The 26,201-nt window shown below is 43.0% G+C and overlaps 8 protein-coding genes across 8 annotated transcripts; 3 read left to right on the forward strand and 5 right to left on the reverse strand.

Annotated features, from left to right (window-relative positions):
* Window positions 1–3,022: 3,022 nt before the first annotated feature.
* AK88_01684 (uncharacterized protein) lies at window positions 3,023–10,090 on the forward strand (the record flags this gene model as incomplete). Its single annotated transcript, XM_012479319.1, has 1 exon — window positions 3,023–10,090. One exon carries the CDS (start codon window positions 3,023–3,025, stop codon window positions 10,088–10,090), a length of 7,068 nt encoding a protein of 2,355 aa, XP_012334742.1.
* Window positions 10,091–10,370: 280 nt separating this feature from the next.
* Window positions 10,371–13,573, forward strand: AK88_01685 (uncharacterized protein; the record flags this gene model as incomplete). Its single annotated transcript, XM_012479320.1, has 2 exons — window positions 10,371–10,385; window positions 10,901–13,573. The coding sequence occupies 2 exons, from the start codon at window positions 10,371–10,373 to the stop codon at window positions 13,571–13,573; spliced, it is 2,688 nt and encodes an 895-aa protein (XP_012334743.1).
* A 757-nt stretch (window positions 13,574–14,330) lies between these two features.
* Window positions 14,331–15,059, reverse strand: AK88_01686 (YggS family pyridoxal phosphate enzyme; the record flags this gene model as incomplete). The annotated part of the gene is made up of 1 exon (XM_012479321.1): window positions 14,331–15,059. One exon carries the CDS (start codon window positions 15,057–15,059, stop codon window positions 14,331–14,333), a length of 729 nt encoding a protein of 242 aa, XP_012334744.1.
* A 746-nt stretch (window positions 15,060–15,805) lies between these two features.
* On the reverse strand, window positions 15,806–17,323 carry AK88_01687 (uncharacterized protein; the record flags this gene model as incomplete). The annotated part of the gene is made up of 1 exon (XM_012479322.1): window positions 15,806–17,323. One exon carries the CDS (start codon window positions 17,321–17,323, stop codon window positions 15,806–15,808), a length of 1,518 nt encoding a protein of 505 aa, XP_012334745.1.
* A 1,155-nt stretch (window positions 17,324–18,478) lies between these two features.
* Window positions 18,479–19,879, reverse strand: AK88_01688 (uncharacterized protein; the record flags this gene model as incomplete). The annotated part of the gene is made up of 1 exon (XM_012479323.1): window positions 18,479–19,879. One exon carries the CDS (start codon window positions 19,877–19,879, stop codon window positions 18,479–18,481), a length of 1,401 nt encoding a protein of 466 aa, XP_012334746.1.
* A 939-nt stretch (window positions 19,880–20,818) lies between these two features.
* On the reverse strand, window positions 20,819–22,816 carry AK88_01689 (uncharacterized protein; the record flags this gene model as incomplete). The annotated part of the gene is made up of 3 exons (XM_012479324.1): window positions 20,819–20,922; window positions 21,163–21,658; window positions 21,878–22,816. 3 exons carry the CDS (start codon window positions 22,814–22,816, stop codon window positions 20,819–20,821), a joined length of 1,539 nt encoding a protein of 512 aa, XP_012334747.1.
* A 1,630-nt stretch (window positions 22,817–24,446) lies between these two features.
* On the reverse strand, window positions 24,447–25,297 carry AK88_01690 (uncharacterized protein; the record flags this gene model as incomplete). The annotated part of the gene is made up of 3 exons (XM_012479325.1): window positions 24,447–24,812; window positions 24,909–25,054; window positions 25,183–25,297. 3 exons carry the CDS (start codon window positions 25,295–25,297, stop codon window positions 24,447–24,449), a joined length of 627 nt encoding a protein of 208 aa, XP_012334748.1.
* Window positions 25,298–25,342: 45 nt separating this feature from the next.
* On the forward strand, window positions 25,343–25,614 carry AK88_01691 (uncharacterized protein; the record flags this gene model as incomplete). The annotated part of the gene is made up of 2 exons (XM_012479326.1): window positions 25,343–25,411; window positions 25,531–25,614. The coding sequence occupies 2 exons, from the start codon at window positions 25,343–25,345 to the stop codon at window positions 25,612–25,614; spliced, it is 153 nt and encodes a 50-aa protein (XP_012334749.1).
* Window positions 25,615–26,201: the final 587 nt, after the last annotated feature.

The following is a 26,201-nucleotide window of genomic DNA, read 5'->3' on the forward strand; positions in this document are numbered from 1 at the left end:
TTTTTTTTTTTTTTTTTTTTTTTTTTTTTTTTTTTTTTTTTCTCCATTTTGTGTTATTTATTTATTTTTTTTTTGTTTGCTTGCCACCACAACCAACATGCAACCAGAACGGAACCCACACGCGAGCAGAACGGAACCTCGTGCAACGATACACTGTTCCGTTCCCATTTCGACAACGTGGGCTCAACGAGAAAAAAGCAGAAGCATTTGGTATTGGGACCGACATCTTTCACCTCGTGCGTTCGAACTTGTGCATACAAATGCACAACCTTGTAGTGGGGACTCTATGTAAGGGGGTCTGCACCCTTAGCAAATGATTGCTGCCCTTGTCGGATGAACGCACAGCATCGTGAAAAGGGAATGGAGCAAATAGAAAAATGCACAAATGGACAAAAATAAAAGTGACGAATTGGAGAGGTGCGAAGGAGAAGGGGGGGTGAAAGCCGACCTACAACGTGACACCTAAGGAGAACCAGAACAAACGCCACACACGCACCACATGTGGACTATCTGCTTTCCCACATGGGCAACCGGCACACCTTTACTCTCCTTCACAGGTATGCTTGCCTTTGTACAATATTGTTCTGCGATTAAGTAAATCCAAGTTGGTGTTCTCCCCTTCCAATTGGAAGTTTCACCGATTTTGTCATTTGGTCGATGGAGAAAAGGGGGTGCACAGAGTTGGGAGCCCCTTACCGAATTAATTTTTTTTTTTTTTTTCTTTTACCCCCCTGGCGGATGTATCTAATCGGTGCACAATTAACCGCGCATCGTGTTTTACCCGCAGTTGTCCTCATTATATTCCCGCGAAGGGGAATAACCAATGTACCTATTTTAAGTTCACGTTGGAGGTGATCATGGAGCGAGCACATGTCCGCTAAGGAGCGAAGGGTATATCATTACACAGTGTTACATGCTACATGGTACGCGGACAGAGGCCAGAAGCGGGTTGAAATATAATTATGGTTTAAATTAGTGGAGCTGAGCTTCGCTACTGCAGGATCTCCACCCGTGTGCATGTCGATTGGACAGAAGCAGCAGTTAAAAAAAAAAAAGGTTTGGACACGCTGTGTGCACCAAGTGGGAATATCTCCAAGGAGGCTTCATTCCATGTGTTGTCTCATCTGACTGCACTCCTTTGCCATCACCACGTTGAAGCATATACTTTTTTGTCCATTTTTTTTTTTTCTTTTTTTTTTGACCCTACGCTATTAAAAGAATATGCGGGGTACCATTCGCGCGCGCGCAATGGAGGAAGAAAAGTTGTAAAACATGGCAAAGTGTTATGCATTAGTCCATTTACACTTTGACGATATATCTTATCGTGGGGAACATTTGTGTGCCCACTTGGTTGTGCCTCCTCGCGATTTTTCTGTTACCTTTCTCGAGGCATTTTTATTTATGCTTCCCCCCTTATGCATTTGGACGCTCTTTTTTTTTTTTTTTTTTTTTTTTTCCATTTTGCGCAAAAGCACGAGATGGGCCTTTCCCCCAGTGGAGCAAATGCCCCGTGAGCAGTGCCATGGTGTGGAGCGCATAAGTTGTTCTTCATTCTGTCCACACGGGTGGCGCGTTTTCGTGCATATTATGTGTCACGCAAACGGGGCATACATTGTGCACATTTCCCCGCGTGGCGCTCTTTCCTCAGAAATTTCCGCACTTTTCTGTGTTTTATTTGTATTTCCTTTTTTCCCTTGTTACACCCAGCGTATTCCATGTCACTCCATTATTTTGCGTTATGCTCGCTTTACATTTGCATTACCATTAAGTTACATTTAAGTTACATTTGTGTTAAATTTGCGTCATGTTTGCCTCTTTTTTTGCGCCATTTTTTTCGTCCCACATGCTTCATTTTTTTTTTTTTTTTGTTCATTTTCCCTTCATTTTTATTTCCGTATGCTTTTCCGTCCGGCCTTTTTGCACCCGAAACAGGGAACAGGGAACCTTTCGCAGGAAACTTCCCTGTTCTCCTCATTTGGTAAGGAGTGCCCTCGTTGAAGGGTTAAACGTAACTTTTTTTTTTTTTTTCCTGCGCCTCATTTGCGACATTTATTCCCCCGTGTCTCTTTGTATGCACACCCAATTTGGCGGCTCCAAAAATTCTTCCTCGGACACTGTGTGGTTTTTTCCTCCATATTGTTTTGACGTCACGAGCGAGCCTATGCCTCTCTGTGCACGCACGTTCGTGCCCATCCCCGTGTCTATGCTAGTGTTGTTCGCCTTTAAAAAGTGCAGCGCGAGCAGCATCCCCCTCATGTGTGGCGCTTGGCCGAAGGACGCACAACGGGGAGGAGCCCTCAACTAGGCGACAGGTACATCACATATGAGTGTGCATGTGTGTACATGTATGCTTATATGTGTATTTTTTTACCCCCTTTTTTTTTGTCCACCACTTCACAATTTGTTTATCATCCGACGGGGCATGCCCAAAAGAGGGGACAGCATACACCCATATGTGCCCCATTCAATTTGGTGGCAATTAACTTCCCCCCGCCCGCCGCACTTTGTGTGAGTTGGCCACTAGCTCGAGACAGCATCAGGCCGTATTTCGTCCGTTTGTCTTACCACCCCTGAAACTTCTTTTTTTTTTAATACATCAAGAAGTTGTGGAGATAAATGATACATGAAGATAGAGTGTATTCTGTTTTGTCTTTATTCGCAGTTCTTGTATCTCGCCGTCAACGTACCATTCCTATTTACCTTTTTTGTAAAATATTCTGAACATATCATAATTTTTTTTTTTTTTTTTCAATTTTGTTCAGGTACCAATTGGGAATTTTTTTTTTTTTACATTTGTATAGTGAATGTGTTTTTCTGTTATTTTTTTACGCATACCGTGTTTAGCTGTTCCGTTTGTTCCGTAACAACATTGCAATTTTTTTTTTTTTTGTGTTTTGTGTGTGTCCTGACAAGTGTGTAATTCTGCACAACTGCATTGACGCTATCTCCCCCTCGTCGTCCTGTGTGTGTATTCACACAAAAGATATGAAGAATTAAAAAAAAAAAAAACAGTACAGACAACATGTCAAGCGAAAAAAAAGGCAGTAAGATTCACGTGTTTGTCATAAATGATGTGAAGAATGAGGAGTGGGAGAAGGAGGAGCTCGACGATACGTACAACGCCGATGGTGATGACACACCTAAAGGAGGCAGTCCCAATGATGAGGATGGCGTCGGGGGAGATAAGCAGAAGGTAATAAACTCAAAAAAGAATAAAAAAAAGGAAATCATAAGACACAAAATGTACCACCCTCAGGTCAAAATTGTAAAAGTCAGTTGTGGAAAATCCATCATTGGGTTTCTCTCAGTAGTAGGAAAAATATACTGTTGGCAATTGAATGGTTTTGAAGACTTTGATAAAAATGTACCCTACCTTTTAGTAGATCCTGTTTTAAAAAATAAAATAATTTACGATGTGAGCAGTGGAGATAGCCACATTGCCTTTATATCGAAAGAGGGAGATTTGTTCACGTATGGGGATAACACCTATGGGCAGTTGGGCAAAGGGGATGATACTGCGTTTGATTGTGAGGATGGGTTAGGATCTACCCGGGATTGCACACCAGATTCTACTTCAGAAACGGTCCATTCGTTTTCCACGTTGCAAAAAGACGTGGGAGAGTCTAGCAACCCTGAAGAGGTAGGCACCAGAACGAAAAAGAAAAAACATGAAGTGAACAGAGTGCACAAAGTAGATGTAGAAAATAACATCGTCAAATATGTCTACTCAAGGGATAGGTACACCCTATATCTGACCATCGACGGGTTGTTGTATGGGTTCGGTTTGATAAACGAGAATTTCATCCAGGGTGAAAAAAATAAAGACATGAGGAAAAAAATACTAACAAAGCCATGTCTGATCGATACAAATAATATAGCTTTTAAAAAGATTGCCATTGGAAATGATTTCATCCTGGGAATCAGTTTTAACAACTTACTCTATTCCTGGGGGGACAACACCAATGGTGTACTTGGATTCGATGACTGTGCAGAGAGTCACGAACCCAAATTAGTTGACAGCCTCAAGAACGTAACTTATGTGAGTGCCGGAAAGGTAAGTCTTTGCAAAACGATGGAAGACGATTTGTATATTTGGGGAGGGACCTACGGATGCAAACCTAGTATGGTCAAAAATAAATTCAGCCAAATGATTATTAACAAAAATTTTATCATTGGCTTGTGTGCAAAGAAAAACATCTGGGTAAAAAAAATTGATACGCTTTCCCATGGCTACTACATTAACAATTTAAAAATAGACTTGCTTTGTTCCTACGACAATTTGATCATTGGTGTGGAGAATCATGCGGAGGGGGAAGTAGAACCCGTTCACGCAGATGCAAAGCTAGCTATTGAGAGCGGGTCGATAGGGAAAGGAAAAGGCGAAGGGGATGAACTGAACTACGCTGCAGATAATGATGAAGCATGTAACGGTGTGGACGTAGCAGACGATGCGCATGGTAGGGAAGCCCATTTGACTGGTGGAAATGTCCCCCCTCAGCAAGGAAAGGGCGCCGATCAGGCAGGCTCCCCGAATGACATCCCCGTGAGCACAGTGCCTACCGAGGGGAAAGTGCCCCCCTCAGACGTGAAACAGGACGTCGCTGAAAAATGTGATGCACAGGGGGATAATGAGGATAGCTGCCCAAATGAACACCTCACAGGGGAAGAAGCAAAATCGAATGGCATCCCCCAGGTAGGATCAAAGTCTGGTTCCGCTAACACGAATCAATTCGAGTGTGACGGGATGACCAACAGTGATGCCCCCAAAGTTGACTCAACAAATGGATCTTATTACACCGAGACAAAGTCTCACTCATGGAACTCGAAGGAGAATACAACCCATGAGACAGATCCAGAGGGAAACACCTACCACAAATTGATAGATGCAGAACGGGAAGAGGAAGATTATTCTTATGGAGACTACGATGATGACGAAGGGCACTTTTTAGCAACCAACTTTTATGGAAAGCCAGAAATTGCCAACCAGAGTGATGTGGGTGCAGGGATAACCACCAACACGACAGCCAAAGGAAAGGAAAAAGTGAATTTAAAATCAGCACTTAAAAAATTCCCTAGCAGTGAGAGACTTAAAAAGAGTGTTTCCTTTTCGAATTACGTTTACGACTTTGCCAAGAGCAACTACGAACTGATGAGTGGAGTGTCCAGCGGCGAGGAGACGGAAGCGACGGACGCGATGAACCCCTCTTCCATTTTCCAATATGACGCCCCACGTGGAAGAGAAGCAATCGGGTCAGAATGTGTCAACGCACATGTGGGGGCCAATAATGCAGCGACAACAACCCATCCCCCAGATGAGGACATTTTTGTGCACTGTCTTGAAAAAATTCCAAATATGAATCCTTCGGAGGATAAATTGAATAGCCAGTTCATTTGGGATGACCCCCCACAGGAATGCACACCTCAGGAGACTTCGTTAAATGAAGAGTGGGACAAAGGTATCGCTGGACAGACGATAGGTGGCGAAGTAAAAATGTATGTGGGAAGTCTGCACAAGGAAGAGGAGTTAACAGGAGACAAAAAATATGTGTCACCCCTTATCAATGACTCTAATAAAATTGGACCAATGGAAAATTTCCCCAGCGACAGTGACCAAACCGGCTCCACTAAAAGGGGAGGTGCAATCGACGAGGAGCACAGTTATAACGTAGGGGGACACAAAGGAGGATTCACATTTGATGGAAGCAAGTGGGGAAGTGGGTTCGACTGGAATGGAAGCGGCAAAAACGCAGACAACTTCGGCGCGAAACTGTTCCTACGAAGTGGCGACAAGAATGGGAAGACAGATGCAGGGTCCCTTACCTCCACCGTGAACATTTCATTAAGGAAAAAAAATCATGTGTGTGCAAAATGGAAAGCTCTACAAAAAAGGAAACAATTGAAAATAAAATACCATATATATAAAAAAGTAAAATGTGGCTTAAAAAAAAAAATGCTGAAAGTTGAAAATGACATACACCCTATTGGCACAAAACTAACCCTACTGCATCCCTCCCAAGTGAAACGCAAAAAAATGACCAAGCTGAAAAGGACACCTGCCCAGTTTAAGGAAGAACAAAAGGACCATGATAATGTAGACTCCCCTTTTGTAGAAAGTAATCATGTAAATGGTACGAATGCGATTCTCCCCTCAGACATTTGCCAATGCTGTGGTGGTCGCTCCACCCATAGTGTAAACTTACAAGTGGTTATGAAGAAAGACAGTACGTATAAGAAGGGAGATGCAGGAGGTATCCCACTGGAAGATAGCTGCACAAAAAAGAAGACAACCTCCATGTCGGTGAATAAAAAAGCTTCCATCTGTGAGAATAACCCCTCTGTGAAGGACAAAAACAAGAAAAAAAGTCTCAACTCTGAAAATGGAACAAAAATGAAAACGAGCAAAACGGGGAAGAAGCAAGTCTTGTCGAGGAGCAAGGATAAATCTGTGTGCAGTAACAAAAGTTGTGCTTCCAAGGGGGGACCATTTTGCATAACCTGTACTGATCAACATGATGAAAGAGGTACAAATGCAAAAGTGAATGTGGAGTGTATGAAACAACCTGGGGAGGGAGCAAAGAACACGCAAGACGCTTCTATCCCATTAGGATTCTCTCATCCAATTATGAATGTGCAAAATTGCTCCGTTAGTAGATGTAGAATGGATAGTTGTGACAAAAATACTTCTTGTGGTCAACATTTCCCTCCAAAGAGAAGCATAAGTGCGGGGGGTGCCAACCCAAGGGGTGGCGAAGGGTGCGAGTCGTGCGAAGGGAATGTGGATATGAAGCTGTGCAGGAAGACACAGGGCGTTAAAAAGGACACAAGCAGGTGCCACAGCGAGGGGGAAATGGTTACTCGTTCGTGTAGTGAGGTGGTGAAGAAAAGAAGCGATAAGCAAAAGGGTGGTAAACTTCCAGGGGAGAAAAAAACACACCCATTGGGGGGAAGCCACGTGGCACGAATAGAGTACACGAGCGACCAAGATTTGTGCAACTACCACGGAGGAGACAATGCGCTAGAGGCAAACTCACAAATGGTGCTCCACGATAATACGGCGCACACACATGTCGAGGCAGGAGGAAATGTACGCACGTCCCCCAAGAAGAAATTGAAAAGGAGGACAAGTGAAGGGGCCCTATGTCTTTATAATCGATGTGGGTCAAATGACACAAAGGTGGCAGTCCCCAAGAAAGGGAAGCAAAATGGAAGCGGAGAGACGCTCACCACGTCTAGTAATGACCCCGTGAGTAACTGCAATAGGAAAATTGGCACACGAAGTGGGTCGAAGGGAAGAGCGAAAGGTGGAAAAATGACCCAGGCCGAGGAAGAACAAGACATTGCGTGCGATGATGAAGAGGAGGGGAAGAAGAAACAAAAAAGAAGTACAACTACCAAGAAACTAATAAGTGTCGACTCGAATGAAAGCAACGGAAGGGATGTTCTTAAAAAATTGGGCAGACAAATCAGACGCATGAAAAACGACATTGCTGTGGATAAGGGCTCAGGTAAAGGTGAAAGGGGAGGAAAAGGCAGAGTGCTGAAGGGTGAGGGAGGATACACAGGTGAAATTGAACTCATCGACGAGGATTACTCCCGCAACGCAAACAAGGAGTGTGATGTGTTGTTCCACAAGTTGAGGGGAAAACTACGTGGTGATCATGCAGACGCAGAGACAACCCTCCTCGGGAAGGAAAAAAAACGCATGAAGAAACTGCTCAAAGATGTGCAATACATTTATGAAGAGTACAAATATATTAAAAAAGAAAAAGAAGAAAATGAAAAAAAAAAAAACTACTTAAAAAAGGTGTTGGAAAATACGGTTATGAAAACGAACCAAGTAATTAGATTGAACAAAAATTCATTTCAAGTTTATATCGACAAAATGAGAAAAGAAAATTTATTTTTAAAAAATGAATTAGATGAAGAATCTCACCAGCATCACTATGACCTGCAGCAGCTAGCCAACAAAATTACACACTTGGAAAAAGTGAAAGATATTATTTCGAAGCAGAATGAGGAATTCACCAAAAGGAACATGACTCTAACAATTGAATGTGAGAAATACAAAAGGGAGGAAGTCGAAATGAGAAATGCTGTAGATAATTATAAACAGAATTTGGAAAATGAAAAAAAAAAAAAAAAATATATTTTACGCAAAATTGAACATTCTTTGAAGAGTTGGGAAACGGAGTACAACGAGCTGAAAGACAAATACAACTCGATGAAGGCACAGAACGAGGAGCTGCTCAAGCGTAGCGACGAATTGGCAAAGCGGAACGATGACCTGGTGCAGAGAAATGATGACTTGGCGGACAGAAACGACGATTTGGCGGAGAGAAACGAACAGCTACGTGAAGAAGCCCGCGCATTGCGGCGAGAACTGAACGCCATGAAAGAGCTATTCAGCGGGAACAGCGCCCAAGTTGACGCCTTAAGTGCGAAGGGGAGCCTATTGAAAAGGGACACAACTTCTGCTCTTGCTACCGCTACTAACGCTACTAACGCTACTACCGCTACTACCGCTACTACTAACAATAGTGCGTTAGAAGACCTCTCCATTTACAGCAGCAGCGGCGGTAACGCCAAACGGACGCATGGCACACATCCGCTTAGTCATAAACCCCGAGAACAAAATAAGTCAAGACACACGGAAGAGAAACAAGTGTTGCATTTAGAACAAGGGAGCACCCCAAAAAGGGAAACGTTATCAACCCATTTTGCAATATTAAAGGATAAGTTAAAACAAAGGTGGAAGACCTCAAAGCAGGACGATTTTCTAGCCGATCCCATCCTTGAGGGGATAGTTCAAATGGCTCTTAAACATTTGGAGGGACAAAATGAAGCAAGGGGTAGTGAGGAGTTGACGCCAAGCAACCTACATCTGAGTACACTACATGCGAATGGGGAAGATACTAACGCGTCAGCTAACATGGTAAACACAACTCGTGCGGATGAAGCGGCCAATTCTGAAAACAGCGCCAATCGGGAGAGTAGTGCCACCCCCCGCGGAGGGGAAGACCACCAAAACGAAAATTTAGAGAAGGCCGTGATGGAAGAGATGGAAGAAACAATGACGTCCCTTAAAGCAATAAAGGGAAATTACACACACGACAATGAAGGGGAGGCTACCACACAGCAAGTGCAAGGGAACCATTTTCCGAGCAACGAAACTACAGAGTCGAAAACGGGTACCTATGACACGTTGTCCAGTGAAATGCATGTGGACTCGGACGATAGCGTCGCTTCCCAAACGAGCATGCGAGAGGGGGAGTTGGACACAGAAAAGAAGAATTCTACAAAAGCGGAGGCACAAAAATGGGTCACTCATAAGATGAATTACACCTCTGCAGATCTCACCGAATTGACACACACAACGCATAATGTTGCACACTCCGATTTGGCGAACGGGACGAACGGAGCGAATGGAGGGAACGCACCCAGTGGGGTGGTAGAGTGGGGCGACGACGATGGAGAAGCAAGCCAAACGGATGAGCGACATATGGTACACCAACCCCTGGAAAGGAAGAAAAAAAAAAAAAAAAAAAAAAAACTTCACAGTGCTACGGATAGCTATAACGATGGAGAAACGGATGAGACGAATGAACACCCCTTCGATGAGCGCCTCTTAAAAACGAAAATTCGAGGCCTCAACGAGAAGAGCGCTGCCAAGGGGGAGGGTGTAACCGCGTCCACTTCACCATCGAACGAGGTGACCACAAAGGCCCTTGCAAAAAAGAACACACAATTAAAGGAAATTCAAAAGAACGATTTTCTTCTGCTCCATGATGCGAACAGCATAAATAAAAATAATACATTTGACCCAGTTGCCACAGCGAACGATGCTGCGACCGAAAGGAAGAAGGTGGTCCATGGTGGCGATGGTAAAATTGTAAAGCGCGCGATTACTGATGCTGTGCACAAGCAGAGTGGGCCAGCTGACAATTCGAAGGAGAAGAAGAAGGAACTGAATGCCATGCTGGATTCCATTTTCGATACATCCTCGGATCACTCGTCCATCAACGCAAACATGGTGAGCATTCAGAGCTTAATTGAGAGCAACCTCAAAAATATTTTCAGCGCGCAGGATTAGAGGTAGTCGCTTGTGCGAATCGCTTGTGAGAATCGTTTGTGGGCCTTATGCGCGCGAGCAAGACGCACTGCATATACATCTGGGCATCGCGCATGGGGACGTATCACACCAGGATAGGGCACACCTGGAGAGGCCACAACCGCGTCATTTTTCTGTGCCACCAGGTGGTTGCCAATGGGCGCAGGTGGATAGGCCACGCATAATCCACCAACAAGGTCGCACCCTTTACCCTCCGTAAAAATGCGCACCGCGTTCACCTTTGCCTATGTCGCCCGTCACGATGTACTATCACGACGTACTGTTACCACGTCGCGCCTGCAACAATAGAGGGTGGAAGCCGAATGGGGAAGGAAAAAATTGAAAGGAAAGAAAACAGACTCCTGTGAGTCCCCTTCGATTGATGCCATGCGATGAGTTGATGACAGAATGACCACCATCTCGTAGCTTCCCAAAACGTGCATCGTGCAGGGAACACTCAGAGAAGGCACTTTGTTTTCGCCACACACAAGGGGGGGGCAGGGGCCCAAGGCGCTTAACGAGCACACATACACAAGTGCGCGAACATAGCCCTGCCAACGGCCTGGTAAACACATGTGCTTACATGCAATTATTTGGCGTGTCACACTGCTACGTTCATGCATGGCAGCATATGTTTGAACACACAATCGCACGCGTATATAAAAATACGTACATGCTTCAATGTGCATAAATGATACCACGGCATTTCAAAGGAAATCCTTTCATAGCATAATTTCACTATCGTACTTTTTTTTTTTTTTTTTTTTTTTTTTTTTTTCCTCGTTTGGCTAGTTCGAGAAGGGAATAATCCGCAACGCAATCGTGTCTACGAATTCGAGCAAGTGTACAAAAGTGGAAGAAACGGACAAGGAGAAAAAAAATTGCATCATATTTCGAGAACAATGCGAATACTGCTTGACAAATTTTTCGATAAGCGGCCACCTAATTTTAACGAAGGAATCGTTGCTATTCGAACCAGACCTGAGAGACAGAAATGTGATAACGTACGGATTTGGCAGGTATCAAATTTTTATAGATTTGTACGATATTTATGAATGTGCTCATATTGTGGTTCCCACGAAGGATACCTACCTGTGTAACAATGAAGACACTTGTGGTTTTATCCAAGTGTTGTTAAAAAGTATTTACAACCGAGTATGCGACGATGCCTCGCAAAAGAAAAATAGCACGGGCAGTTGCTACAGTGGTATGAATAGCAACTCGAGCACGGATGATTGGAACAAACAGAAAAGCATTTCCTACTATAAATACTTCAGCAGAAGTTTGACCTATGTATTAAATTTAGCCCAACCGTTGGTTCAAAGCACGTCCCATTTTTTAGAGGACAAAAATGACCATCTGTTGGGAGGAACAAATTATTCTTCGGACGTTTCGAAGCATGACATAAATGTAGACCATCAGAGAAAGGAAGAAGAAAATGATGATTTAAAAAAAAAAAAAAATAGCTTTTTAAATTTTGATATATCCTCTCCAAAGAATAACATTGTGGAGCATTTACAAGACAGTGATTTAAAAATTTACCAAAAAATTAACGAGGCGGATTATAGCAGCGCAATTCCTGCTCACCCAAATATAACCTATAAAAATAATTTAAATTTAGCCAACTCGGGGTATTTTTTTAAGGAGGGTGAGGGGAACAATTCCACTTTTTCGGGAAATCAAAAGAGAGACTCCTTGAGCGTAGCTAAGGAGGCATCGTCCAAGGGGGGATTCCCCAACGTGGACAAATCAAACAGTAACTTCAAGCAAACGGGTGGAATAAAAGAGGAAAACTGCATAAAGAGAGAAGACACTGTCACCTTTGCGAGCGAGGCACAACGCTCATGCTCAAAGACGCTAAAAAATATTTCCTTCGAGTTGCATCATCAAAGATTGCGAAGTTCATCCACCGGGGACAACTACGGCAGTTCCTGCGGAGGTATCCTTTGCACTGAGGGGAACCAGGTCCACTGGGGAAACAAGGGAACAGGTGGAGAACCTGGACCGAACCTCGAAGGGCAGAAAAAGGCGAAGAAAAAATATGAAGAGAAAAGCTTTGTACTGTTCAGATTCTTTAACAACAATAAGGCATACGAAACCACAACAAAGATAATCAAAGAAATTGATGAAGTCAGAAAATCAGAAAACAAAATAAAAAAAACCATCACCTCGGTGCCATTTACATCAAACGAATTGTTAAGGTGCATTATTGAACAGTCTTTATTGGCCAAAGAATCGAAGAAAAAAACACAGGGAGCGAATGATGCTAAGGATTTAAATTATTTACCATTAGTCCCCAAACTGGAGTACATTAACGGTGCAGTAAAATTGTTAACCAAAGAAATGACTAAGCAGATAAACTACTACCTCCCCCCAACACTCAGCATTAAAATATGGAAGCTCGCTTTTTGCTCAAGTATACACGGGGTGTCTTTCAAAACCTTGTACAGGAGTGTATCCAATAAAGGCAGCGTAATTTTGTTAATCTGCGATATGGAGAATGTATTGTTCGGGTGCTTCCTGGACAAATTACACTGCGATAATTGTTACTACGGCTCTGGGGAAAACTTTTTGTTTACGTTCAAAAAAGAGGACAAAGACGTGCATGGAGACAAGGAGAGAAAAATAAAAGATGAAGACGGGAATGTGGATAATAATGGAAACCGTTTTGCCTATGACAAGAGTATGGACAATTTTTACCCATTAGGAGGGAACTTTGAAAAGGTTAAGCGGAAGAACATCGCTTCAGACATCAATGAGGGGAAGCTGGGAAATAATTCGAGGTCCAATTCGCAGGAAAAGCCCGGCACTGATTTTGAAGACAGCTTGAAGGACTCCTTTAGGGGCGATGCAGGTCAAGAGGTCCCCTCGCGCACTCCCCTCGATTACATGAATAGATACAAAACGGATATGCACGATTTGGATGGCGGCGAAGATGAAGAGGCTGGTAGCACGGTTGGTGGGGCGTGTAGCGGTGGCGCCTATGGTGGTAACGATAGGGGCGGGTACAACGACAAGGATAATGTTACGTCTCGGGGCTGTTACCAGTACAACGATAAAAACCGTGGCGCGTCGTCGGACGCCATGCAGTGCAGTACAGAAATACTCAACGAGGGTAAGTACAAGCATTTAACCCACCTCCCGGGGAAGAAGCAGCCCCCGAAGGGGAACAACCCCGGAGGTACCAAAAATAGCGAAACAAGCGAAAACAATAAAAAAAATCAAAGTGGCAATGATAATGCGGTCATTAAGGTGTTCAACTGGACCACTCGAAACAATTATTTTGTCTACTCGGATGAAAGGTCGATAACGATAGGCGGCGGGGATAACTGTTCGCTGCTCATTAATGACGATTTGTGCAAAGGGCAGACCAGCAGGAGCAGTACATACGATAACGACTTGCTGACCCATGACGAGGAATTCGAAATTCAGTTTTTGCAGCTGTGGGTGTTTGACGATTTGTAGGGAGTGGGGAAGAGGTAGTATCCCCTGTGGTGATAATATTTCTTTTGTGGTAGATCAGCGAGTATATAATTCTCTCGTGACGTACCCGTGGGGTGAGGCTTCCCCAATTGTTCCGTCTCTCCCTCATTTAATGCTTAGCCGCTTTAACCCACAGAGTGCACATGTCGACGCGGAGAGGACAGGCGTACCCGAAGCTAACCGTACTATACTACGCCTAAAATGTAACGTCTTTTTTGTTTTGCTTGCGCACGTGAAGTGATTGTTGTGCGCATGCCGTTTTTAAGTGTACACATACGTGGATATGTGCGTGCGTTATATTCACCCGCCTGCACGTGCATATCTTTTCTTTCTTTCTTTTTTTTTTTTTGTTCGAAGAATCGTACTTCACCAATTTTATCACGCAAACGCGTATCTTTAACATATAAACCATTTGGTACCTTTTATTTTTTTTTTTAATTTTAAGCAAATTTGGTTGGACAAAAATAAAGCGGAGACATGATAATTAATTTTATGTACATTCAAAAGTGAAGAATAGGATTGGGGGGTATATGCAAATAAACAGACTTGTAGTTTTCATCTAGAGCTTGCACACATGTGCGCCTTTTCCCCCTTTTTTTATTATGTAACACAATGTGTAGCTAGCCGTTATGCTACAAAAAAAAAAAAAAAAGTATGAACAACGGGTCAGGTGAAAAAAGGGGGAAAAAAAAAAATAAAAAAAAAAATAACCATCATGGCGATCATTATGGGCTACGAGCTAGCCAAAAATGGCGCTCCCAATCCTGAGCTGTGTTGTTCCGTGCTTAATAGCTAGTTCGAGGTCACCGGACATACCCATGCTCATGTGAAATTTTCTGTCACGAAAGTAATCACGAATAACTGTATTGCTTAGCAGTCTACTTTTTATATCATTCAAAATTACGAAGGAGTTTTCCCTGTTCGAAATTTCTAACGAGGAAATGGTCATGAGTCCCTTAAAAATTAGAAATTCACAATTGTTGATAATGTACAGAATTGTGCTTTCAATATCATCATATTGGTTGTGCACAACTCCTGTTTTGTTGGGGTCGTCTGTTGTTTTAATTTGCATAAGCACACGGATTTTTTTTACCTTGTCACTGGTTCTCTGTTCATTTTCGTTTATACTTTTTAAGTAATTATTTAACATGATGGCTTTTTTTTGTTTATCTAGCGTTTCCACCATATGTAGGTTTTTTAAATTTGCCAAGACTTTGCATTTCTTTGATTGGAGGTTCCCTATGAAATGCCACTTGATGGTATCTGGCAACTGCTTCGTCTTTTGCTCCAAGGCTTCCAGAGAATTCTCCCCAAAGTGGTACTTCTTGTCATAAGCGTGAATGTTATTTATTTCTTCACTGCCTACATATTTGGTAACAATTAGTATCTTGGGTGGGGCAACACCGCAGTTGTCACACAAGGACTTTATTTTATTTTCAATCTCTTTTAGGTTGTTAATGTACTTCATCTTGTTTTCCGTTTGTTGACGTGGGGGAGGCGTGGTCACATTGGACTGTTGGGGATTTCTTTTTATGTGCTGAACCTTCCTTGTTGTAATTCTTGCATCGAGGACAGGGAGGGGGGCCTATGTATACTCTCGTTATGGAGTTCCGTTCGCGTGACGAACTCCCGAATTATCACTGTGCTATTTTGGCTACTCGTCTGATACAGTAACAACATGCGCACGCATAAAACATTTTGTACTTAGAACGTGTATCATCATCGTTTAAGTCTCCTCCCCTTTCGATTGGTAACTTTTTGGAGGGCAGTTACTCCTCGCGCGGATGGTGGAACAGAATTATTTGGTAGCATTTTTTTTTTTTTTTTTTTGCTTGAAAGGGGCTTCTCCTATCGGTGCCTTGTTTGCGGACCGCCGGTTTGTTCTCTCGGAGTGAACACGAATAAATTGCCGTTGTTTGTGTTTCATCCCGGGTTGGTCAACACGACAACGAAATTTGTCACGCGCACGTTGTAGTTACGCCGAGGTGGTGGAAAACAAAGAAAAAACACAAACATAAAAAAATAAGCATATGAACGAATGAACATATGAACATAATAATTATGCGCATTCGTACACGTAAACAAAACCGCGCAATGGTGGGGATGGTCCCAACGGGCTATGCAATATGCTGCAGCGGAACAGGCCCACATTCACGTATGCCTATATATACGCCTACTTGTGGCTTGCCGCATGGGGGAGCAGGTGGCACCATGCTAGTCCATTTTGTCCTTTTTGCCGTGGCTCCCTTCACCGTGATCCTCGGTGGGCCCCCGCGAATCGTCAAACATAATGAGCAAAATGAAAACAAAAAAACACAAAAGAGACAGATAAATGTACGTATAAAATGGATAAAACGCAAATTGCACTTTTTTGTTCTTATCATAATGCAGGGGAGATCGAACGGGGAGGAAAAAATGCAAATTTAAAATGTTGTAGCCTTTTCTGCGAAAAAATATTTTTATTTTATACACACCATGTTCGTTTGGTAAATGGAAATTTGTGTAGTACGTTGGACTGTCCGCATTTTTGTACAGGTTTAAAAAATCTCTTCTTTGAATTTCCATTTTGACGAGTTCGTATTGAATGTCTCTCCGTTTGAAGGGGACCCAGAAGTTGCTCTTCAGTTCGTAAAGGTCAATGGACAGGTGAATTAAATCGTTAGCGACAAAGGGAGTAGCCCCTATGCGATCCCCCCCTAAGAGGTCCCCTCCTCCTGTATGGTCCATATTTCCTCCAACTGCATACAGTTTAAACTTATCGTATCCGACGATGCCACTCTGTTTAAAATTCCACGCAACTATCTCTTTTGCGAATTTTTTATTTTCTCCATTTATGTGAAAAAAAAGGTCGGAGAAAATTTCACTTGAGGATGAAAAAACACAGCGTGAGTTATTGTCCCACTGACTGGAAGACACTAAAGATAAATCTGTTCCCTGTTTTGCTTTTTTCACCACATGGTCATTTTTATCATACAGCAGACATGTCTTTGTGCAAGTTACGATTTCGAGAATGTTGTTTGTTTTTTCCATCATGACATGTGCTGTGCCTTGGAAGAGTAAATTTTTCTTTTTTCCCCCTCCGGAAGGGTTAACAACGATTGGTGTGTCTCGTATTATTTCTCCTGTGTAGAAAGCGCACCCCCCCAAGTTGCTTTTCCCCTCAGGCATTTCCACCCCTTTTCCTGATGCCATTCCAAAGGGGTCCTTCACGTATAGTCCACCTGCATACACTTGAATATGTAACTCTGTTAAGAATTGTATCCCGTTTTTCCCGCTAACACTATTGAGACATAAAAAAATGTTTTTCTTATTTTCTCTGAAACTGTTCACATATTTGCTGGTTAGAGATTCGACCACTTGGTCATCCAAGACATCCAGGATGATCACCAGCCCATCGTACATGGCGGGGTCCGCGGGGAGTAGTACATGACCACCACCACCACCCCCGAGGCGAACAAACTTCCCTACATGGTGACCCCCTTCCCCGTCCAGCAGGCGCAAAAACTCTGTATGTGTTACTGACAAATGAGGTAGGTTACTTACCAGTACCAATTTACTCCCCTCATATTTTTTTAATTTGTTTTTTAAAGATCCCCTGACGGACTCTCTATCAAATGGAACCCTTTCCAGTTTAACACTTTCACACCGAAATGTTTTTTGTACGCTAATGAGGAGAAAAAGGATCAGCAGGGGAAGGATCACCTTTTTCTCTCTTGGCCACTTCTTCCACATGGCTCCCTCACAATTTCCTCAAGCATGAAACCCAAATGTGAAGGGCCGGTGTAGCTGCAGTTTGTTGGCGACCAGTAGCCACGTTGACGACATGCTTTTAGGTTATGCATATTTTCACGGGATATTATTTCTTCCAATGGTAGGAAATTTCTTGGGCACAATGTGAAGGGAAAAATCACTTCCCCACCACTTCCCTTACGAATGATGACAGTTGGACCATGCTGCTGTGCGGGACCTGAAAAAAAATGGGTACCTTAAAAATATTTTTTCTCCCCCTCTTTTATGAGTGGGCAGGAGCACCCCGTACCCCATACCCCGTTTAAAGTGGCACATCTACACATGAACAATCTCCTCTATCACTGAAAAAACGTCCCGAAAAGTATCACCCCCCGGCAGCGTTTTTTTTTTTTTTTTTTTTTTTTTTTTTTTTTTTCTTTAGTGGTGCTTGGAGGGGGAAACTATACACCTCCTACGGAAAGGCCTCTCTCGCGACGCGGTAGTCATTTTCGGAGTCAACAATCAGCTGAGTCAATTGCTCAATGGGCCACTACTTATATAACAAATTGTTATTAAAAAGAAACAGATGTAAAAGAAGAAAAAAAGAGGTTCTTGTTCAAGGTGTTGGTGCCCCTATGGAGCGAGAAACACCAACCATAATTGGAAGGGATGTGCACACATGGAAAGTTTGGTAAAGGAAAAATGTAAAATTGAAGGTAAATAAAAAAAAAATAATGGAGACAACACAAGATGGGGGAGGGAAAGCAATGATGGTGCTTCCGCTTCATAACTCCCCCTATGAGGATCCCCCGTGAAGGACATAAAAAAAAAAAAAAAAAAAAAAATGGCGCAGTGTGCCTATACGTGTACACCATAATAAGATGAGATAAACATCGCTCTTGGTCATATTTCCCTCCGATGAGTTCTCCGTGTCGTCTCCAACGGGACATGGTCCTTGTAATGCCTTCACTCCACCCCTGCTGCAAACTTGTTCAGTCGCGTGGAATGCGCACGTTTGGTGAGTCTGTCTCCGGGCGAGTTGAGAGGTGTTCACCCCATATGTGCCTTCTTCTTCAGGGTGATGGGCGTTATATCGACACATGGACAGCTCGCCATTGTACCCTCTTCCGCGTGTAATATCTTGCCCCCGCCCCGCGACTAGTCCTCCATGGAGGGATGCCTAGCAATGGCGACCCTTTCGTCCTTGTAGCACTTGCTGAAGGAGACGATGGACACAAAGAGGGAAATCAGGCACAGGATGAAGAGGTAGGAGTAGTACCTAATACTTATAAACTCGAGCAATACAGAAATGAAAAAGGCTCCAAGGAAGAGTGAGTAGTAGGAAAAAAAAGCGCCCACAACTTTACACTCCTTGGGAAATAAATCAAATACATGGGTCCAAATCATATGTCCGAACCCTAAGGACAAGCCCACAAAATAAGAAGAGATTGAAACGATTAACATAATTTTGTGTATAAGGCTTGTAAAATCGAGGAAGTAGGAGCCAACTAAACATGCTGCTGATATGGCTTGCACAACCAACCCAGTAATTAATAAATCTTTCTTTTCATATGTCTGAATCAATTTTGTACAAACGATGGAGCTAATAAAATAAAGCAAAACGAAACCCACTGAAATAAATGTATTAGCCATGGTACTAGGGAAGGCCTTGAAAAATGAAAATATGGAATTGAAGAATAAAAAGGATCCATTAAGCGAATATAAAAAACAGAGTAGCATCCCTACAAAGGAAGTCTTCCTTAATAATTCATTTTTAAAAAAATTCACTATGGTTAAATCTTTTCCTAGCAAACTGACTTCTTTTGTTTTTTCATTTTTGTGGTATTCTTCCTTTTCATTAAATTCTTGTACATTTATTTTTGTCTTTAGTTTGTCGAATTTTTTAAATTTCTTCGATTCGTACAAATGTAGAGGTGTGTCCAGGGTAAAGGTAAATGAAAATAACAGCAACGACACCACACTGAAGATTAAAGGCATTGCTAAGTGGAGTTTATACAACACAGTGAATACCCAGTATGTAGTCTTCGGGTTGGAAAAACGTATATTTGCATACATGGCTCCAAAAATATAACTAATCAATAACCCTAGTGCGAAAAAAATCTGAATATAGAACCCATAGAATTTCTGGTGTTCTTTTGGCGTGTACTCTAAAATGTAACAAGATGCAGTCACCACAGATCCTCCAATGGCTAGTCCAAAAAACGCTTGAGAAAATAAAAATAAAATTATGTGAGGGGAACTATATATTGTTAATAAACTTCCAATAATGTACAGACAGTGCACACCCATCAAGCCCTTTCTTCTGTTGGCACTTCTAAAAAATAAAGAAATGAGACATCCGAAGAAGGCACTCATGTAGAGCGTGAAGTAGAAGGTTACAAAGTACCACCTCTCCTTGTCGCACTTCATGTGCCCCTCTGGGCATATCTTAAAATCCTTCAGTATCATCATTCTCGCTAAGTTCGTCGCCGACAGGCACAGCCCGCAGTTCAGGATCGCCAGACAGGCGTTGCTGATCACCGTCGTCAGGTACAACATTGTGCAAATGCGCAGGGGTGTTCTCAGTTTGGCCGCTGCCCAGCTTGACCGCTTCGTTTACTTGGCCGCTTCTCACTTCACCGCTTCGGTTACTTGACCGGTTCTCACTTGACCGCTGCTCAACTTGACCGCTACCCACTTGACAAGGTTGAGTCTCCTTTGTGAGCCCCACTTCGTCTGACCACCTGTCTGTGCTCCGGAGCGTGGTTCGGTACCCGGGTATTCGCTCGACCGGTTGGGGAAATCGCCAACTAGATGAATAATCACTCCGTTTGTGAACTTTTTTCCCTTCTCGTGAACCCCTTTTTTTGGACACGAAAAAAAAAAAAAAAAAAAAAAAAAACAGAGAGAAAAATGACTCGACGAGGACTGTATATTTGAGGACAAATATTTTATTACGTTAAAAAGGCAAAGTCGAGTGGGTGTGCAGGAAAATTTGTGTAAAGTGGGTGTAACAATTCACAAAGGCTTGTGAAAAAAAAAAAAATATATATATATACATATAAACGTGCGTGCGCGTGTCCTTATACTGGCGGCTACACACATGCGCACACCCACGCGACATGTTGCAACAACAGAATGCGTCTTCGAAAAAAACAGCGACAGAAAAAACCGCGGCTTGAGCGAGATCTGCAGGAAGCAGCACAGGTGGGTGGAAAGGGATCAAAAAAAATTGGCCAGCGCAGTTCCAGACGATGCATGCGTTGAGTGAATTTTTTTTTTTTTTTCTCCTTCTTCTCCAGGGGTGTACATCGCGTGGGGTTAATTTTTTGGGGGGCGAAAAAGAGAAAAAAGAAAAGAGAAAAAAAACGCAACAAAGGTGGCCCAAAAAAAGGTGACCCAAAAAAGGCAAATAAATGGCAACAAAATGGCAAGCATATTTTGCAGCTGACGTGGGGGGAAATATCAGGAGCGGGCACTCCCCCTGTAGGGTCTGCATCACAGGTCCTCCTCCACTTCCAACATCTCGTCCACCATGTCGATCAGAGTATCCAACTTGAGGGGAAAGAGCAGAAATTTTTTCCTTTTCAGTTTGTCTAAGCCTGCGCACGGGGGGGAGAATGAAAAGGAGAGACAAATGCGGTAAGGAATAATGTGCGGGGAAGGAAGAACAATAAATGCCTCCGTTCTTCACTAAATTCGCGGTTCTCACTGTGCTCGTCTGAAGGACAAAGAGGCGTTGTAGCTACACCATCACCTCCAGTCGCTCTCGAAGAATGGCCAGCAAAAAGTCGCGTCTGTCGTGCATGTCGTGCCTGTCACGCCTGCCGCGCGTGCCTTACCTGTTGGGTAAATGGCCACGCTGGGGTAAAAGTCAACCGACTCATCAGTCATGTCGTTCAACTTTGCATCCATGGTGGCCACCAAGACATTTTTATATTTATTCTCCAAGTGAAAAAAGTTGGAGACACGGGACCAGAAAGAAAAAAGAGGCTTGCATTCTTTGCATCCCTCTACATGATAAAAAATTAAAACGATTTTTTCTGGATCCAACACAAGTGTGTCGAAATTATTAGCACATACAATTTGGTAGTTTTGTTGCTCTCTTCTTTTTACTTCTTTTTGTGATTTTTTTATTTGAGCAAGTTCGTTGTTATAAAATTGGGTGATAGCTTGGGAAAGATTTTCCGCGTTTATTTTTTCGCTGTCCAACTGCTTTATATATTTCTTGGGCCTGAGTAATCCGAAGAGGACGTCCAGCGTCGCGTCTCGGTAGTCCACGAAGAGGATCAAATTGCCGCTCTTCTCGGTGCCCAGCAACTCGGCCACCTCCTCGCTCTTGGGGAACACGAAACGGAGCTGCAGTAAAGCGGTTAAGTGGTTGAAGCGGTGAAGGGGAGAAGCGGTGACAGGGCGTATCGGTGAAGGGGTGTATGGGTGAAGGGGAGAAGCGGTGAAGGGGTGTATGGGTGAAGGGGAGAAGCGGTGAAGGGGTGTATCGTTGAAGTGGTTGACGCGGTGCAGCGGAGTGAGCGCACGCAAACCACACGAGCTTACCTGAGGGTGGTGCGCCCGTATGACGGGGGCCAGCTCCACGTACAGCGCGTCCGAGTAGAACCCAAAGTGGCTGTACAGGTAGACATAAATTTCGCCCTTCTGTGCCTTGTACAAGCTCCTCTTATAATTGATAATCACAGGGAACTGCGCCATGTACTCACTAGCAAAGGTAAGGATGTCATTGGACACCCAAACGTTGTTGTCCGGTTTGTACACATCATTATATTTTGTGTTGCCCTCTGGAATGGTAGCCCCTGGTCCGTTACTTATTTCAATTTTTGCATCAGTCTCCTGATCGATATACACCATTCCCACAGCTAAATTAGGCAATGAGTGTGTTTCCCCAAAATGAAAAAACTTATGAACATGGTCAGAATTTTTTACACAAAAAGCAATAATACTAGCATAACCTTTCTTCTTTTGCATCTCAACATATTTTTCAACATGATCCTTCTCCATCACCTCTATAGATGGCATGGGAAGCAATTTAAACCATTCCACAATATTTTCTTTTGTATATTTTTGCCCAAAGGTATATCCTTTTTCTGGATCAAAATCTTTAAAGGTCAGAATTTTTGGCACTTTTTGAATATCGAAATTGTCTGCCGTTTTTTTCAGTGGGACGGTGTCCACATACACAAATGCGATTTCATCACTGGCTATCTCATTTGCTGCCTTCACAAATTCTTTGTACACATCTTTGCATGCCACTTCCTCCTTGTTGCAAAACAGAGCTATACAGTTTGGTGTGTGTTGACTGTATATTTGTAACTCTACTTCGTGGGTTAAGTGTTTCACATTTTTGGCCTCTTCATCTGAGACGCCTTCCCAAACCGAGCCTTTAACAAAAGAGTAGTAACCCCAATAGAGGAAGACCAACAGGGGCAACGCCCAGCAGGGTGGGACGTAACAAACGCGCCTCCTGCCCTTCTCTGCCATTTTGCCTAAGCGAACTATCCTTCTAGCTACTTAGCGCTTGTGTCTGCCTCCCACAAATAATAATTATACGCACAACTGTGTACACACGGCCACACTCATGCGTGCGTATAATTTTTAGTTGTGTACTTGTGTGTGATCACGTTTATATACGCCTTCTTATATTTGTATGTGCTATGTGCACGTGTTCGCTTGAGAGTTACCCTCCGCGCCACTGCTACACTCCCCTTCGAGGCTCTTTGCCAAAACCCACAAAGAGAGGGAGCGCTTCGAGGGGAAAACACACACACGGGAACAAAAATATAAAAAAAAAAAAAAAAAAAATCAAATCAGCAATTGCTGCAATCAGGATAAGTCAGCCCCACCACTCGGCTAAAAAAAAAAGAAAAAGAGATAGGGACTAGCATGATAGGGAACAACCAAAAATGAGGGAGAATGCAAAAGAGTCATCATAAAGGTATAAAGGTGTGGGATAGGAAAAGGGAAATAAAAAAAAAAAAAAAAAAAAAAAAAAAATCCCCCATGTGAGCCAAGGTCACCTTACACTCAGCTTGAGTAGCTTAATTTAGCATCACGGGGTGATGCAGAGGGGGGAAACAAATGGGGGAGGGAAAAAGAGCCAGAAGTTGGAACATAACGGCACTCCAAATGGAACTCCACATGGAATTTGTGTGGCTATGCAAAAGGCACTCATGTGGTCACCCCCAGGGAAACTCACGGAGAGGGGGAGAGGAGAAACCAATGTCGAGGCAGGTGTGGCCAAAATAAAATGCACACATAGGGGTGCAGCTTAGGCATGCGCAAAAGGTTATGTATACACTTCTCCACCGCTACACTTGACAGCTGCACTGCCCTACCGCATCGGGACAAAAGACACATCCCGCTAGGATCACCCAACCCGACACACCCCTCACCGAGCCCATGTACTCTCATTTTTTTTTTTTTGGCGTAACTGTTTGGACAAGTGTGCATATCTTGGTGCACCGGTTAATTGCATCGTTTCAAGCACCTCGCTTGGCTGGACTTGCGCGCTAGCAGCCGCACAAGGGGCGTAGCTCTTTGCGAAGGGATTTCCTTGCATGTAAATCCCCCCAAAGCTGTAGCCTCCTCCCCAGTAATGTTTTTTCCTTTTTTTTTTATGTATATATTTTTTTTAAATATTTGAGCCCCTCAAGGGAAGGGTCTCCCGTTTTAAAACTCAATTTAGCACTTTTCACGAATCAAAAAAAGAAAAAAAAAAAAAAAAAAAAGTGCCACAAAACGAACAGCACTCGAATGAACGGTAAAAACGTATACAGGTGAAAAAAAAAAAATAAAAGAAGCACAACGCAACGCAGACTGATACGCTTTTATATGTAGACGGAAACACTCACATGCACAGAAAAGAGGGGCGTATATTTGCTCACTTCGAAGACGCGTTACATCCGAGGAATGTGTAACGCGAATATTTTTAAGTACAGGCCATTTATATCAAGTCCAAATGGCAGTATATATGCCCCACGCGGGCGCGTTGCCCCATCCCAACTCCATATCTGTCTGCATGTGCGAAGAGAAGCAAACTAACACAAAGCTGTAATAAGCTCCACAAAAATAAAAAAAAAAAAAAAACTCCCCTCGCGTGAGCGGACCCCAATCAGAAGGAAGACTCCCTTTTATTCAACGAGTACACATTATTCCTGTAGTCCCATCGCAAAATGCCCTTTTCTCCTTCGTCCCTTCCACTGCAAATGTGCAGGAGCTGTGCCTCGCGCCCATCACTACCAATAACGATTAAACAGGGAACATCACTTCTTGGCCCTGATCCATAGAAAGGGACTTCGTATGGGTTCATCACTCGGAAATGCTTCTTCAGAATATCTGTTAAGGGGTCAGCTATGTCAATGTACAACCACGGCATGTGCTTCTTGTGGTCTTCGAAGGAGGTCCTGTCCGGGTCCGTACTCACAAAGATTACTTCAATTTTCTGGCTGCCACCTGCCTCGTTGATGGTTTTGTAGTACTAAAAGGGGGCGGGGATTAAAAAAGGGGAATCAAATGATAAGGCGGACGAGGTGTCATAACTTATATGTGCACCACGCGCCAAGTAAACATGTACCTGCTGCAGGAAAGGAAGGAATGCTCTACACCTGGGGTCACTCCCGTTCGAAAAGAACAAAGCAACGGATTTCCCAACCAAGTGCTTCTCACTGACAACGGTATTGTTGATATTTTTTAATGACCCCTCAGGGAAAAGTATCAAATCTACAAATAGGGAGGGGGAGGGGGACACGCCGTAATGAGCCTTGGTACACACAGGGGGAGTAGTCACGCGCACGCGTAGATCTGCATACACGCGCACTGGGGAGCGGACAAAGCTCTCTCTCACTTACCCATTTCGCGATAGTCGATGGCCGCGCTCACGCTCTCCAACTTTGTGTTCTCAACATCCTCAGTGGTCCGCCTCTTCTCCGCTTGGTACGGGGAGTTGAAGTTCGTGCAGGCCATTTTGAAGGAACGCAAAATCAACAAATGTTAAGCAGGATTGAAATAATGAAAGAAAAAAACAGTAAAGAAAAAAACAACGCCTCCGCTAAATGTACAAAGGATGAATCGAAAAAAGTTAATCTTGAGAGAAGTTGCTTGAATTGTAGGGTGGAGACGGTCTTCTCCCAGCGTATTTATATTATTGAGGATGGGAAATAAAGGCAAATAGGAAACTTTTTCTTTCTTCCTTTTAGACAAAAAATTTGACAGATTTGGGAAGTTTTTGGTATGGAGAGGACTTCCTAGGAAGTGTGTGGATACTCAGGGGGAGCCCTTAAAGAGAGTCTTCAAGTTGAGCAGGCTCTCCTTGGGGTAAAGTGTCCCTATATGTTGATGTGGTGTCTGCTTTAGTTTGGCGCAGGTTTGGTGTTAGATATATGTACCGCTTTGAATTAGTATGGTGTAAGCTTCATATATGGTTGGCATAAAGTTGGCGTAAGTTTGCAGTATGTATGCTGCTACAAGTTCGATGTGAGTTTTTCCTTATTTTAGCTTTATATTAGTTTTTGTTTGGTGTCAGTTCGGTTGTACTTAAAAAAAATTTGGAATTCTTTTAAAAGTTTTGTTAAAATAGTTTTAAAATTATTTTAAAATTATTTTTTTTATTTATATTTGAAAAATATATGCAAACTTTTTGCAAAATTTTGATTAGCTTTTCCTGATCCTTTTTTAAGTTTTTTTTTTTTTTTTTTTTTTTTGTTGCCTCCCTGGGGCATTCAAGCATAAGCGGCTTTTTATAACCTCATGTAGTCTCTTCCTGCAAAGTAGCCTCCTAAAAGCGTTGCAGAATTAAACAGTTGTCTACACCTGTTCAGAAAAGACAACCCATTTCCGTCTTTTTTTTTTTTTTTTTTTTTTTTTTTTT

This window comes from Plasmodium fragile, assembly GCF_000956335.1.
Source record: "Plasmodium fragile strain nilgiri unplaced genomic scaffold supercont1.15, whole genome shotgun sequence".
In the NCBI taxonomy this organism is placed as follows: domain Eukaryota; phylum Apicomplexa; class Aconoidasida; order Haemosporida; family Plasmodiidae; genus Plasmodium; species Plasmodium fragile.